The sequence below is a fragment of the Macrobrachium nipponense genome, chromosome 3, assembly GCF_015104395.2.
Source record: "Macrobrachium nipponense isolate FS-2020 chromosome 3, ASM1510439v2, whole genome shotgun sequence".
Lineage (NCBI taxonomy): Eukaryota > Metazoa > Arthropoda > Malacostraca > Decapoda > Palaemonidae > Macrobrachium > Macrobrachium nipponense.
The window spans coordinates 118,987,962-119,004,890 of record NC_087202.1 but is presented as its reverse complement, the minus strand read 5'-3'; the positions used below and the strand labels follow the sequence as shown (position 1 = coordinate 119,004,890).

Here is a 16,929-nt window from a genome sequence, read left to right as displayed (position 1 = left end):
AACCATAGAATAAACTGGAATATGTCACGTGTAATTTTAATAGCAGCAACTGCCGGTACAAGAGTCAAATGATGGAACTTGGCCTTAATAAAAGAGAAGCAGGTAATGAACATCTCAAAAGGGAATTGGACATCGGGACATCGTCGACGCAGTGTTCATTCAACCAACGCTTAAGAAGATTAAAGGAAGATTATCAGCGGGGGTGACCTAAAATTGGCTTACTTGTGGAGCGAATCTCTTGGTATAAATACCACCTTTTCTGTAAACTTTTCTCATTCATATACCTGAAGAGAGAGACAGCAGTCTCTGAAATATAGTACTTTTCTCTCTACATTTTGGGTGTTTTTATGGGCTCCTTTTATTAGAATATATATATATATATATATATATATATATATATATATATATATATATATATATATATATATATATATATATATATATATATATATATATACTAGTATCTATATCTATATATATATATATATATATATATATTATATATATATATATATGAATAACTTGATCACGAAGTATATAAAACGTGATGCTATGTATAAATAAAGGTTTTTTGCCACAAAGGAAAAAATGAAAAAGCGAGATAGCCAAGTACTTTCGGTCCTGTTCGGATCCTATACTGAGGCAAACTGATTTTACAGAGAACAACATAGTCAAAAGAAAGCATAATATACAATATTAATATACAATAATGCTAGAGTGATTGTGTGGTGAATTTATCGAGCATACAAATAAGTGATAATGCAGTGCTCGCATTAGGCTTTGGGTTGTCTTTCTTCATTTGTAACAAACCCTCAGCTTTATCAATAGCGACATCTCTATATAAGTTTGAAAAATACTGTGACCTACCACAAAATCATTTAGACATTATCAAAGGCATGACATAAAGTGCTACACATGCCTATCATGAAAATAACTTCCCCGCTCGCTACAGAAAAAGTTTAAAAGAATTGAAGAATGATAATAGCTTATACATTACTAAGGCTGATAAATCCAATAGTTTAGTGGTTCTTGACAAAACTGACTACATATCACACATGCATACTTTACTAAAGGATGAAATAACTTACAAAAAACTCACAAAAAATCCGTTGGACCAAGTAATAAAAAAACTTTTAATCATAACAAAAACAAACAAATTCTTAAAGATAAAAAAGAACTTTTGTGTAAGTTAACTGTAAAGTGTCCCTCATTACCTTATTTATATGGCCTAGTCAAAACTCATAAGGAAAACAAACCTATGCACCCAATTATTAGTTCAGTAGGATCAATTGCTTATAAACTATCTAAATGTCTTACTAAACTGTTATCCCCGCTACTAGGAACTGTATCTAATTCACACATCCGGAATTCTCTTGATCTTGTGGAAAAATTTTTGTCAGTTTTGATGTATGTTCTTTGTTTACAAAAGTCCCTATTGACTCTGTGCTAGAATATTCAAGTAATGAACTTGTACTGCATGAATTGCCTATGTCCGTTAGTCACATAATTTCCTTAATTAAGATATGTATTTGTGATTGCAGATTTATTTTTAATGGAGAATATTACCAACAAATATTTGGTATGGCCATGGGTAACCCTTTCCATCACCTCTCCTTTCAAACTATATATGGAATTTTTTGAGAGACAACCACCTCCCGAATATCACACTTATCCCCTTAAAATGTACCGATATGTCGATGATATCTTAGTAGTCTTACCTGGTGGTAATCGATGTAAATGATTTACTGTCTAAATAGAATAATCTAGTGCCATCCCATAAAATTCACTGTTGAATTGAAAATACAATGTCATCCCTTTCCCTTTGAATAGATATTGTAATAACATAGAGAATCTTTCCAATGCAAATTCAGTATTATAGAAAACCCACAAATAATTTAACATATGTACATATTTTATCTGGCCACCATCTTAATATTAAAATTCAATTTTTTTTTCTTCTATGTTCCTACGCGCTTTTCGTATCACGAGTCCACAATATCTGGACCAAGAAATAGAATATATAAAAAAGATAGGAAACGATCTCTGCTACCCACCTCATTTAATTGATTCATGTTATCAAAAAGCTCACAAAAAGTTTTATAGTGTTGCTATTAATGAAATAGAAATGCCTAAAAATGTACTTAGATTACCTTATTTTCGTGGATTTGAAACCATAAAATCAATATTTAAATCATTTAATGTTAATGTAGTGTTCTCTTATAACAATACCATTAAAGATATGCTAATTAAGAATAGTCCCGTAACAAATAACATCATTTGCAAAATTCCTTGTAAGGATTGTCCATCGTTTTACGTTGGTCAGTCAAGTAAAAATTTATGTGTATGTATAAAGCAGCATACGTATTCAGTTAGAACAGCCCAGACTTCAAATGCACTGTTTATCCATCTGAGTGAAAAATCTCATTGTATTAATTGGGCTGATACCTCGGTAATTGCTAGATCGAATGATTATGTTTCAAGAAATTTACTGGAATCGGCAATTTTACAAATCACTAATAAAAACAACCTAAATCTTAGTCTGGGAATGTATCTTTTGGACCCATATATTTGTAAGATGATTATGAAGGACCTTAAAATAAATGAACAACTAATAAATTAGTCCCACATGTATATAGTTATTATTTCTCTCTCTCTCTCTCTCTCTCTCTGGTTCGATATTTTCTCTCCCTCTTACTCTTGCTCAATATATATATATTTATATTTTCTTTCGTCTTTTCATTAATAATAATTTTTTTGGGGAAAAATTTGTGTAAAAATTCATGGTATTAAATTGTATATGCTCCCGTGTTTTTTCAAAATGTACTGTTTTCTGGGAGAATCACTTGTTTTACTGTGTATCCTTCAAGGATGGGGCTACCCTCAGGCGGCTCCTCCTTTCTGTAGAGTGAAAATCACCCTTATTGCTTGCTAATCTTGTAGTGTCAGTTTGTATATTAAGCTTTCTTTTTACTATGTTATTCTCTGTAAAATCAGTTTGCCTCAGTAAAGGGTCCGAACAGGACCGAAAGTACTTGGCTATCTCGCTTTTTCATTTTTTCCTTAGTGGCAAAAAACCTTAATATATATATATATATATATATATATTATATATATATATATATATATATATATATATATATATATATATATATATATATATATTATATATATCTAATAAAAAGGAGCCATAAAAACACCAAAATGTAGAAAGAAAAGTACTATTATTTCAGAGACGCTGTCTCTCTCTCAGGTATATGAAATGAGAAAAAGTTTACAGAAAAGGTGGTATTTTTTATACCAAGAGATTCGTCCACAAGTAAGCCAATTTAGGTCACCCCCGCTGATAATCTTCCTTTAATCTTCTTAAGCGTTGGTTTGAATGAACACTGCGTCGACGATGTCCAATGTCCAATTTCCCTTTTGAGATGTTCATTACCTGCTTCTCTTTTATTAAGGCCAATTCCATCATTTGACTCTTGTACCGGCAGTTGCTGCTATAAATTACACGTGACATATTCCAGTTTATTCTATGGTTATGTTCATTTATATGGTTGAAAATAGCCGAGTTCTGTTGTCCATACCTAACTGACCGTTTGTGTTGTATTAATCTCTGGGGAAGTGATTTACCTGTAAAATCCGATGTAAGATTGGTCACAGTCCTGGCATGGGATCTCATATACCCCAGAGTCTTTTGGGCCGATGTCTTTTGTTGGACGTTAATCAGGGGGATTTTGGGCTAAGGTATTTGGGTAGGTAAATTGCAAAAAAAGGGTTGGATTTCCCAAGGGTGTGAGTTTTACTCTCTTAATCGTCTCCAGGTGGGGAATTTTTATTTTATTGTTGGGTGTGTCTCTGTCTTGTTCTTTAGGGGGTCGGTAGAAAATTACGTTTTGCTTTTTGAATTGCTTCTCAATTATATGGTCAGAATACTTTAAAGATGAAAGTTGCTTGCGAATTAGTTCAAATTCTTTTTCCAGGAAATCTGGGGAACAAATTCGTAAGGCTCTTAAAAAATAGGTTGCTAGCTACACCTATTTTTGATATTATTGTCATGATAGCTAAAGTAGTGAATATATGAAAGTGAGAACGTGGTTTTCTGTATATGGTAAATTTGTATTCTGTCGTTGTGTCTGATTATTAAAACATCGAGAAAGAATTTTTTTGTTGTCCTGTTTCCCATTCAACTTTCTCGATGTTTTAATAATCAGAGACACGACAGAATACAAATTTACCATATACAGAAAACCAACGTCTCACTTTCATATATTCACTACTTTAGCTATCATGACAATAATATCAAGATAGGTGTAGCTAGCAACCTATTTTTAAGAGCCTTACGAATTTGTTCCCCAGATTTCCTGGAAAAAGAATTTGAACTAATTCGCAAGCAACTTTCATCTTTAAAGTATCCTGACCATATAATTGAGAAAGCAATTCAAAAAGCAAACGTAATTTTCTACCGACCCCCTAAAGACAAGACCAGAGACACACCCAACAATAAAATAAAAAATTCCCCACCTGGAGACGATTAAGAGAGTAACTCACACCCTTGGGAAATCCAACCCTTTTGCATTTACCTACCCAAATACCTTAGCCAAATCCCTGATTAACGTCCAACAAAAGACATCGGCCCAAAGACTCTGGGGTATATGAGATCCCATGCCAGGACTGTGACCAATCTTACATCGGATTTACAGGTAAATCACTTCCCCAGAGATTAATACAACACAAACGGTCAGTTAGGTATGGACAACAGAACTCGGCTATTTTCAACCATATAAATGAACATAACCATAGAATAAACTGGAATATGTCACGTGTAATTTATAGCAGTAACTGCCGGTACAAGAGTCAAATGATGGAATCGGCCTAATAAAAGAGAAGCAGGTAATGAACATCTCAAAAAGGGAATTGGACATCGGACATCGTCGACGCAGTGTTCATTCAACCAACGCTTAAGAAGAGTTATTAAGGAAGATTATCAGCGGGGTGACCTAAATTGGCTTTACTTGTGGACGAATCTCTTGGTATAAATACCACCTTTTCTGTAAACTTTTCTCATTCATATACCTGAAGAGAGAGGACAGCAGTCTCTGAAATATAGTACTTTTCTCTCTTTTACATTTTGGTTATTTTTTATGGGCTCCTTTTATTAGATGGAATTCTGTTGTTACAGGGAACACTTTTACCAGTCATATTATATATATATATTATATATATATATATATATATATTATTATATTATTTTATTATATTGAATATATTATTATATAATAATTATATATAGTATTAGTATTATATATAATATTTATAATATTATATATATATATATAAATTATATATATTATATATTATATATAATATAGTTATATATAATATATTATATATAATATTCGAAATATCTATATATATATATTATATATATATATATATATATTATATATATATATATATTATATTAATTATTATATATTATATCTATATATATATATATATATATATATATATATATTATTATATATATTTAATATTATTATATTATATGATTATATAATATATTATATATATATATATATATATATATATAGAATATATATATATAAATATATTATATATATATATATATATATATATATATATATATATATATATATATATATATATATATATATATATATATATATTTTATATATATATATATACTATGATGATATATATTATATATATTTATATATATATATATATATATATAATATATATATATAATATATTATATATATATAATATTATATATAATAATTTATTAATATATATATTATATATATATTATATATTATATTTATATATATTTATTATATATATATTATTATTATATATATATTATTATAATTATAATTATATATTATTATATATAATATATATAATAAAAACTTGTAATAAATATAAAACTAAATATAAAATCAATGCAGAATACTCGTAATCCTGACTCTTCATTCTATTCTTGTTGTCTCCCTCCTCCATTGAAGAGTCTTGCATTTTTTTCTCTTGACATGATGAGGTACAGGTGGAGGAGGGAGATGCGCGTCCTTACTGCTGATGGGCTGCTGCTCTTCCGTGGCCCTCTGCGCCCTCCATTGTCCATTGGGCATGCACACCCAGTATATGACCGCAGTGTGGTACCTGCGGTCACACTCCCTGATCCTGCAAAGAGCTATTGCAGGTGCGACAGAAAAATCGGGTGTCTGTCTCTCCTGCCATTCATATGGCACACCCTGCACCGTTTCTGTCTGCGCCCTTCTAGGAGGTCCAGTGTGTGATCCCCTGGCAGCAGCCGACACACAGGGTCCACTATCTGACGAGAAGTCTGAATCTGAGCGCGGGCGGCAGCAGCAGGGGCGGTGGCAGCAGGGGAGGCGGCAGCAGGAGCGGCGGCAGGCAGGGGCGGATGCAGCAGGGGCGGATGCAGCAGGGGCGGCGGCAGCAGGGGCAGCGGCAGCAGGTGTGGTGGCAGCAGGGGCAGTGGCGGCAGTAGCGGTGGCGGCGTCAGCAGGGGCAGGACGACCGAAGTTGGTCCTTCTAACATCTGCCCTTTTCTCTAGTGGCAGATCTGGAGCTCAGGGCAGGGGAGCGGTGATGGAAGGCCACTCATCGGGATTAAAGTTGATGAGGGCATTCCCAGCCACCTCGAGAAACTGGATGTGGGACAACCTCCGGAATTCCGAATTGTAGTACCCACAGTAGAGGATGTAGGCATTCTGGAGGGCCAACTGAACTATGTATTTAAGGAGCTTCTGTGTCCACCTCCTGGTTCTCCTGGCGAAGGGATAATACTGGATGAGTTGATCAAAGAGATCTACTCCTCCCATGTGCCTATTGTAGTGCCCAATGACGGTAGGCTGCTCGACACGAAACTCCTCATACGTAACTCGGCCCTACCGACGTGTCTTCTTCCGCTGGACGACCTCTTCTTGGATGGGCTCATGACTCCTCGTAATTATGGGGACGATTCGGACCCCTTTCCAACAGATGACGAAGACAGCTCCCTTCCGCCGCCACTCTGTCTCCCCTCTTGCCAGATGTTGCGGCTAGCTAGCGAACCTCTTGTGGACATTCGGGGCCCCACGCACCAACCGAAGGGTACCACTGACTTGCACACCTGCTTCATACAGTTCCTGGGCCAGGGATACTGAGTTATAATAATTATCCATAAACAGGTGGTATCCCTGGTTATGGAAACGATCCACAAGACCGAACACAGTGTCACGCAGCGTGGAGAAAACCCCGGAATACACCAAGAAGTTCATGACGTATCCAGTGTTGACTCTGTAATAAAAAACAATTTCACTCCATATTTCTTTGGCTTCTTGGGGTTTTACACTTTTATGCTGAGACGTCCTTTGTAAGGCATCATCCCCTCATCCAAAGGAAGGTTCTTGCCAGGAACCATGAGAAACTGGCACCATTCACGAATGTAATCCAACACTGGGCAGACTAAGATGAGGCGATCGGGGTTATTCCGGGCTATGGCCCTTCGGTTGAAGGCGTTGAAATACCTGTCCAATGCCAGGAAACTATCATGGGCCATAATGCTGGGCACACTGGCATACTTAAAAAAAATTTCGCCATCAATATTGCCTGACGTCGCCAGCTGGCATCATTCCAAAAAAAACATGGAGCCCCAAAAAGTGCGCCATGTCCGTGAGGTTGCAGCCCCGCCAGCGATACGACGTCATCGTCCACAGTTTGTCACGGTAGTACCGAGCGTAGTCCGCTGTCTCTGCTACTAGGTATTCCAGCAATTCCCACTTCAGGAACAGCTGAATGAACCCCAGAGCAGTGAGAGGAACAGGTACGGTGAGCCCAGGTGCTGCCGTGAATGGGTGCATGTTAGGTGGGGTGGGGTCCTCCGACCACCACTTGTTGCTCTCGGACAAACGGCTTTCACCTAGGCTGGTGCGACGTTCCGACCTTCTATGTGCCCCCCCCTTAGGCCCTCGCTTTCTGTGTCGTCCTCAACAACAAAACTAGACGACGAAAACTCCTCCTCCTCCTCAGACTCCCCCTCATAGGCACTAAAACCACTAAACTCCAACTCACTTTCAGCCTGTGACCCTCGTACGGAGATTGGGGGCAAATATTCATCATCACTAACTTTGGGAGTGATGTCCTCGTCACTAGATGACTAGCTGCCATCAAAATGAGGACTTGCGAGCTGCTCCCGATCAAGCTCCAACAAGTAATCGTCTATGTCCTTTGGTTCGAGGCCTCACAAATGCCTACGAATGCCCCTCAGGACACCCCGATGCTTCATAGGGGTTGTAAAAGGCACACGATGTGGTGCTTGAACACTTTCGGCCACACGAGACCGCACAGAATGGCGTTGAGGAGCTAGGTCATCTTGGTTGCTTGGTCCCTCTCCAGCATCAGAGTCCAAAATACGTCTCACACGATCCCTACCGAGAGGCAAAACGCCCCTTTTGCACTCCATTCGACGTTCAGACATCTCTACGTACGTCTTTTACCACCCCTAATACTTAAACACTCGCAAAAGTTTGGCAAAACACAATTGCAGCAAAAGATCACTCGGACGAAGCGTCGCTGATGCTTTCTGGTGCGAGAAGAAAGCAATTCGTGCATCCGCGGCTGGGTGACGTTTGTAAACAAAACAACAGCTTGATCTGTGAGCTCCCAGCATCCCTCAAGGCGCGTGATTCAAAAGTTTTCGCCAAGTAGGCCTATAACTCTTTTTCCACGAATTTTCAAAAAACTTTTTTGCATCACTTATCATACGTCAATTAAGCACCCAACAGACAATTTTTGTCAATGTTAAATACGTCCAGTAGGCGTTTAAGGGTTAATATCAGGATTCTTTCCAATTGCAAAAGGAATACATTCATGGGGATCTACTTCCAACTGGTATTACTCTGCCAATAGTGACATCACTAGCACTGAGCATTTTTCGTGATGTTTACCATCCTTTTTCCTAATGGAATGCAAAAGTTTTTTTTCGCAATGGTCAGCTTTGCCATACATTTTAGAATCTTGAAAAATACCAATATATTACACTACGTATTTGGTATGATAATTTCAATATGCAATTATTGCTTATATGTATGTACCAAATAACTTTCATCAGCCGATTGAGTTATTTAATCTAATAAATTGGAGGTCGTCTTATACAGCAAACATATCTCCAAACCTACATCTTTACGTGAAAATGGAGGGTCGTCTTATAGACTGAGCCGCCTTATACGCCGGCATATATAGCAGATAAAAGAGTAAATGATAAAAATACGAGGAGAATTGTTTTAAGGTAGTATAGTAACTGATGCATCTTCACTTGAACTTTTGAGGTTCCAATTGCACACTATCCTCAGAGAGACTGTTCCACAACCCAACAGTGTGAGGAACGAAGGACCTCTGGAACCAAGATGTTTGACAGTGAGACATATTTCCTGCATATTTGTGCTGCTGTTCAGCAAATCTAGTTATGAAAAATTGACAAGCAAAAAAGACCATCTGTTGATGGTCCAAGTCATAAGTGCTAGTGTTAGATAACATACCAGAGAAAAGCATTTTAGTATAGCTTGAAATAATTATAATATTCTACATTCAGCAGTTGCTTTAGGGAATATCTAAAATTTTTGATGCAGGCACAAGGATTTTGAGAATCACTTGCTTTGGACACCTCTATTAGCCCTTGAGAGCTGGCTTAAAAAAACAATATGCAGCTCCCCAGACTGGGGGACCTTTGAGGTCAACCAATTAAAAAAAAAAAAAAAAAGCACACACACATCAATGGAAAGAGAAAGACATGCAAATGGCATAAGCAAAAATATTCTACAAAATTTTCCCTACCTTCCTTGGTAAGTTGAAATTGACTTTACAACCCCTTTTTGGGCTTCTTTTACAAAACAAGCTTAAGTTTTACCAAGTTATACATATTTTTTAAAGTTATACATATTTTTTCAAAATGTTATTTGATTTTATTTTGTAATGTCATAATTACAGTTCACACAGTATCATTAACCGATAAGAACTAAAATCGGTAATAAATTTTGAGTACTATATTTGTTGTAAAATATTTACGTAAATTTACTGAGATCAAAGATGAAGTAACTTTTTTAATTATAAATATTTTTTTTATAATATTTCTTTGCACTTTTCTTTGCAAAATTATAATTATAACTGACCTACTATCATTAAAGATAAGAACTAAAACCAACAGCAAACCCTGGGTATATTTATGAGCAAATAAATAAAAAGATGTCATGAGAGAAAGAGACTTATAACATGCCCTCTTGAAGTCAAAATCACAACAAACTCATGAACCGCCCACAGTTGTTGGTGAATTTATGGGCTGTAGAAGTAATTGAACCTCTTCTGCCCAATTCCTCCAAATCGATGGCGTGTAACATTGATGCTCACTGTGAGTGAATCTTCCTGCTAGTTTAAACCTGTTATTGTTACTCTTATGATGGTATCCATCCATTAAGGGTGGTTAGGCAAGTATTTTTGCAAAATTTCACTGCATTTTTTTACATGCATGTTAATTGATGTCAATGAGGAAATCAAGGGATGCTGAATAGTGGTTAGAGGTACTTTTGTTGACTTGGGCCTAGGAATGTTAGAGAAAGAGAGAAGGTTGGACAAGAAATTTAGATCAAGCATGTGAAATTGGCTTAGGGCATGTTACTGCTACTTTATTTATTTTCTGGCATAGCAAAGGCACCATCTTTATTTTGTTTTATTTTACCACTTGATTGTCAAAGGGTAAAATTATTCTTTCCCTGGGTCAAGATACTTTGAAGCAACAGATTTCCATAGAACAGGGAATTACTTTGGAATGGCTGATGTCACTGGTTATCTTTGTTTCTTTGAAACAACACAATAGCTTAGTTTATAAGGATGAAAACACTCAGTATTGTTTTGTGTGAATCAGGACAGTGCTACACTGATTATGACCTTATCTTTTTTCAGTGCATTCGTTTAAAAATATATGCTTGTATTCAATATTTTAGTTTTTGTTCAATAAGACTACTTTATATTTCAGGTATTGTCAGCAATCTTGGTCAAGAACCTGTGGCTACTGGTGAGGCTAAACAGTTTTTAGTGACTGGTCCAATGAGTCGGTATGTCCAAGACCTCAAACCTATGTTAAAAGTTTTGGCTGCCAGCAATGTACACATGCTCAAATTAGATGAGAAGGTAAGCATTCAATTTCCCTTAAGTAAAAATAGGTAATTTTTCTTATGTCTTGCAACCTTATCATTGGTATTCAGGGGTGTATACGTACTTTCTGTAAGCATTCTGCATTTGTATATCATGAATTCCACCTTTATTTACTTTACTACACTTCATGAACTCATTTATGGCTATAGAAAGGGAATGAAAGGTATTCGTGCTTGATAGACTGAATAGATCTTTGGTGCATTTGGTATGGACATCCAGCATTACTTATTGTTCCAAATATTTAAAAGGTTTAGGTACATTTCATCTCTTAGTTTATCCAAGTCCACAAATTTTAGTAAATACTGTTTTCATGTTTGTTTTTATTTTATAGGTGGATGTAAGGAAACTTCGGTACTTCTACATTGAGGATGATGGTGGCTCTGCTCTTGTAACTCCTGTGCATCCAGAGCTTAGAGCAGCACAAAGAAATGTTGTTTTACATTTGGAGAAAGCTTATGGTATTAAGGCTAAAAAGGTTAGAACCCAATTTGGTCGAATAACCATTTGTCTTATCTTTGAATATATTTGATGCTGTAGCATTTAACTTTTGGAGGGTCACAATTTTTTCCAAGTTGATTTGTATATGGTTCTTATATTGTATGTATATAATGGTATAATATTCAAAGAAATTTTGCTTTCTTTACTTACTTCAAAGTCATGTAAAAATAACCAATTACTTGCACATTTTACCTTATCTGTGTTCTGCCCTTTTCCCTGTGTTTTAATTTTTCCCTTTACTTTATTTGATTCATATGTGTAGCACATAACAAAGAAATAAGAATCCACAGTTGCCATGTAATTTTATACAAACTCATTCACTAAGGTTACAAAACAAACATTTAAATAGATACAGAGATACACAATACAACTATTGCTTGCACTCATTTATTGTTGCAAGTACGTACATATCACTTTCAGGTAGGACCCATAGTGATGTAAGAATTCTGAAGAAAATAACTCTATAGTCACAAAAGACAAATAATCTCCTTAGTGGCTTTCAACTGGAAAGTAGGAACAAATTCAAGAAATCCATATTTTCTCCCTCATTTAACTTGCCAGTTTCCTTGGTATCCTAATTATTGGATTGTTCCTTCTAATTTCATCTGAAGTTATCTCGTCTATACAAAAAGATATTGGTACAGTATATGTTACAGGGAGGTAGTTGCAAGTGTTATATACTTGGGAAGGAGAGGGACAAGTAGTAGCTGTATCTCTGCTGGCAAAGGAGGGTTTAGGGACCTTATAGTCGATTTTTTTGTGATCATAATCAACGTGATTTCTTGCTTGTCAACCCTGTTGGGAATTAGTACCATGTGTTTACCTCACATAGTGTTTGCAGTGCCACATCAGCCCCTACCTGTACTCACTTTGTAGCCTTGTACTTGCTGTCCATTCCCACTCCCTTTCCTTTTTGTTGTTGTCCATCCTTTTTAACTATATTTCTAATTTTTTTATTATTTTGTTTTGCAACCATGGAGTTTCCTTCTAGTTTTACAATTAGAACTTTGTACTCATTTATTTTCTGTATATTATTTTCTGTTTACTACCTATGTTTTGTGTCCAACCAATCTGACTTCTTTCCACTGTCTTAGGTGCAGACACCAGTATGATTTTTTCCTACATGACTGTCATTCAAGTATTTCCCCCAGATTTTAAATGTGTTTGGAGTTGCATTAATCTGTAATATGTTGAGAAAACTTTCTGCACTATAAAATCAGATCTTATCTCTACCCAAAAGTTTCTTAGTATATTTGACAATGCTTCTCTTTTATTTCACCTTCATGAAAATAAAGTTTGCATTGCTTAGGGAAAAAGCTACTCTGTGTCTTATCTCATGGCAAATTCTCTATGATTCCAGTATTCTTGATTCTAATACTCTCCACATTTTAGAATTTATTCTCCTCTCCCATAGTTGTGTGTATTGTGAGTTGAATTGAAGACAATAGCACATCTGGCATGGATTTCATTTCAACAAGTCTTTTTGGACTACACAGACGAAATGTCAGTGATGCTTTATCGTCTATTGTGCCTCCTTGATAATATCAGTGCCTTGTTTTTGGACATATTCACTGCTTCACCATATATCAAGGAACTATTATGTTATTGCTTCAGCATTTAGTATCAGTAAAATATTCACAACTATACAAGTACCACTGTGTCAGACATCTTAAAGCCAATTCTCTACGCTCGATCAATATTGATAATTTGAACAAGGCAAGATCCCATGAGGGCATTCCCTTTCTTACTGTCTGCAGTAATAATATTCTTTGAAATCTGTAAAGAATTGGACAGAATTTGGCATCAGCCTCCATTCAAGTTTTTCCAATCTTTGTTATTCATTAAAGAGTAGTAATTTAAGAAGACTGCTTCTGTTTATGTTTTCTGGGTTCTGTTGAGTTCAAGGGAGAATTCCTCTGCTTATCAGACAGTCACTTAATACATATCCAACCAACTCTTCCCACTTTCAGTATATGTATTTTGTAGTTATCAGGTTCCACAATTCACAAGAATTTAGGTTGCCTGTCTCTTACACTCCTAAAATAGAAATCCTCATAATTTTTATTTTGTACCACATCATATATCTTCTGTATTATTTATGTTATATTTTAGTCCTTGTAGTGCGTCACCGACTCACGGCAGTACCAACTTACGGTGGTACCGACTTATGGCAGATTTGATCATCGGGCTTTTTCAGCACCGTAACTTGATGTTGTATCAAGTTGTACTTTTGACGGTGTTAAATGCAAGAATAGGCATAGAGTTAATGGGTTTCTTTGGCACTGTAACTTGATACAACATCAAGTTATAATGCTGTGAGCACTGTTAAAGTGCCGATATGGACAAAACACCAACTTGTGCCAGAAATCAACTGGAACGGATCCCTTCCATAAGTTTAGGACCTACTAGATTGAAATGTAGGAGAGATTAAAAACAGCTGTTGGCCTGGTGCACTTGGACTTTCCTTTTTCCAAAAGATCTGTCAAGTTGATGTGACTTGAACCTTTTTATTTGATTTCCTTTTTCCAAAAGATCTGTCAAGTTGATGTGACTTGAACCTGTTTATTTGATTAAGGTCGTTTATGATTATTGGTTTGTAGAAAAACAAGTAGTTTTGGCATAAATTCATCATTTGTTCATATGGAAAACAATCCTTCAGACTTAACATTAGGATAAATCCTCTAGTGCCAGCTGGAAACCGGTAAAAATTCAATAAAAATGTAAATGCAAGGAACTAGTGGTACCTGTCCTCAGGTCACAAGATAAGTGGGACCACCCATATCCCCCGCAGCAACTCATGATCTTACCAGTTACCCTTTTACTGCCTTTTGATTGAGTGAGGATGTTTTGTTCTCTCTTCTCACTAAAGCCAGTTGAGTTTGCCTTCACTTTCCTTCTTTCTGTGTTTCATTTTGTGGATTTCTGGTGTTTGTGGAAGAGTGCTAGGATATAATGGAGCAGCTTAACCCGTCTGCGAATGTATCTTCTGGATCTTGTGAGAAGCAAAGGAAATGTATAGTTGTTGGTGGATTTCCATGTTCGTGTTTCCTAACACCAGTGATGCAGATTCTCATCCTGTGTGTAGTAGATGCAGAGAGAATGTATGTAATGCAAGTAATCCCCGTTCAGTATGTTGTGATTAGTCAGTGGAACAATGGAAGAGGTTTTTTGGGAAGGGTCAGTACAAGAGGAAGGAGACAAGTCCATCTTTGTTTGATGGTGATTCATATTCAGCAGCTTTTATTGTCTCCTGCTCTCCTTATGATGCTGTTCCTTCCTTAGAGAAGTCTGTTCCATTCCAGTTGTTTCTCCTCCTGTACTAGAAGTTTCCCATACCTCTTCCTATTCGTCCAACAGTTCGTTGGTAGAAGCATTAGGAGGGGAATTGGGTAACTTTTTTTCATACATACATAATTATGCGTCTTCTTTCCCTTTTGGGGGGATGGTCTCCTCCTTTGGCTCATTTTCCAGCTCAGGATACTCAGAGGATGGCGGGGATCTGGACCTCTCTAGGCCTGTCTAGAGTACCAACCTTGAATGGCCTGCTACCCTACTACATGGCTTCCAGCTACCCTCTGATACCTCATGCCATTGGTGTCCCTTCTCCCCCAGGTCTCCACTATATGGGGTCAAACACTACAACATCTGCCAGGAAGCATATGGTACCAATTCCTCATCACATTGGAGCTCCCTTGGCAGTGCCTACGGTAGTATGTTGTATGTACCAACTGTATCTCCACATGTTTTGTCCCGTGTTGTGACATCACAGCCAGACCCATCAGTAACGTCACATTCTAACATGGCAGCTGTGATGACGCCACTCCTACCTTTCCCGCGCATACAACAACAACTACGTCTTCTGGGATGACATCGAGTACTGCGTTGACTGATTCGTTTGCATGGACTGTGAAGGAAAAATTGTCTCGGTTAGAGGAGAAATTTAATTAGACATGTAAGAAAAAAAACTAGTCTTCTTCCTCCTCGTCGGCATCAGCATTGGCTTTATCAGAGTCATCCTTTGCTCCAGTGCATGCTCCAGTTAAGAGATGGAGAATTAGGGAATTTGTGGCTGATCCTTGTGCCAATAAAAGAAGGACAGTTTCTTCTTCTTCGAGCCGGGACTTCGCATCCCTGTGAGTATGAAGGTTCAAGAATTGGCCATGAGCGCTGTCTTGGAGGTTGGCGGTCGTTTTACTTCCTTGGTTGTTCAGCTTAGGAAATCTATGGACAAATTACTGAAAGTTACATTGATTTGAGCATTAGGAATGGGTACTGATATAGTGGAGTGTCTGCAAGTGCTGTTCAAGCATCTGACAATACAGTAATACCTCAATCTTACACGATTAGAGTTGTGCAAATTCACAATTGCACACACTTTTCATTGGAACCTAACTAATTATCATACACAAGTCTTTCACAAACATGCAAAGGCAAAGAAATTTTTGAATCCTGGAGAAACCCTGCAAAAGTATTTAATATTTTCTGTAATTTGTAAGTTTTCAAGCTTTTATTTGTAAATTAAAAAACATTAAATGATAAAAATAATAATTCTCTCTCTCTCTCTCTCTCTCTCTCTCTCTCTCTCTCTCTCTCTCTCTCTCTCTCTCTCTCTCTCTTTTCTTATTAAGATGAGAGAATAATAATAATATAACTTTAATTGCTAAATTTGTATGGGGTAGTATTTTAAAGAAATAACCTTTCCATTTCACTTTTGTGGTACCTGTATTGTTTATTAGTATTTTCAAATAATATGATGTAGTAATAAAAATATATCTACTAATTACAAAATGATACATATAAAAATTCTTTCCCTTCATCTTCCTTTTTAACTCCACAAGAAGCTTGAAGTCCAGAGCTGTCAAATATGTCAAGTAATGTGCCAGGAGGGGGAGTGTTGCCAGATTAGCGGTTAATGATTTTTACATAATTCTCTCTCTCTCTCTCTCTCTCTGCCTCCGTACATAAGTAATCTTCACACCTATATTTTTACCAACCATTTATTTCTTATTTTAAAGGTAATGTATGAAGCTGACTTTTAAATGAAACCACAGTAACTTTAATTTCATATAAAATTTAGCTTAATACTTAGGTATATAAAGACTATTCCTTTCTCTCTCTCTCTCTCTCTCTCTCTCTCTCTCTCTCTCTCTCTCTCTCTCTCTCTCATAGTCAGTGGTAGATCATTTTCAATTGATCTAT

At 36.3% G+C, this 16,929-nt stretch overlaps 1 protein-coding gene across 7 annotated transcripts in view; it reads left to right on the top strand.

The window, feature by feature from the left end:
• The window catches only part of LOC135222004 (fatty-acid amide hydrolase 2-like), a 351,694-nt gene that overhangs the window by 269,554 nt on the left and 65,211 nt on the right, over positions 1-16,929 (top strand). For all 7 annotated transcript variants that reach the window (XM_064260114.1, XM_064260117.1, XM_064260115.1 and 4 more), the window contains 2 exons: positions 11,054-11,208; positions 11,564-11,707. In XM_064260114.1, coding sequence (XP_064116184.1) covers positions 11,054-11,208; positions 11,564-11,707 — 299 coding nt within the window. The remainder of the gene's footprint in view (positions 1-11,053; positions 11,209-11,563; positions 11,708-16,929) is intronic.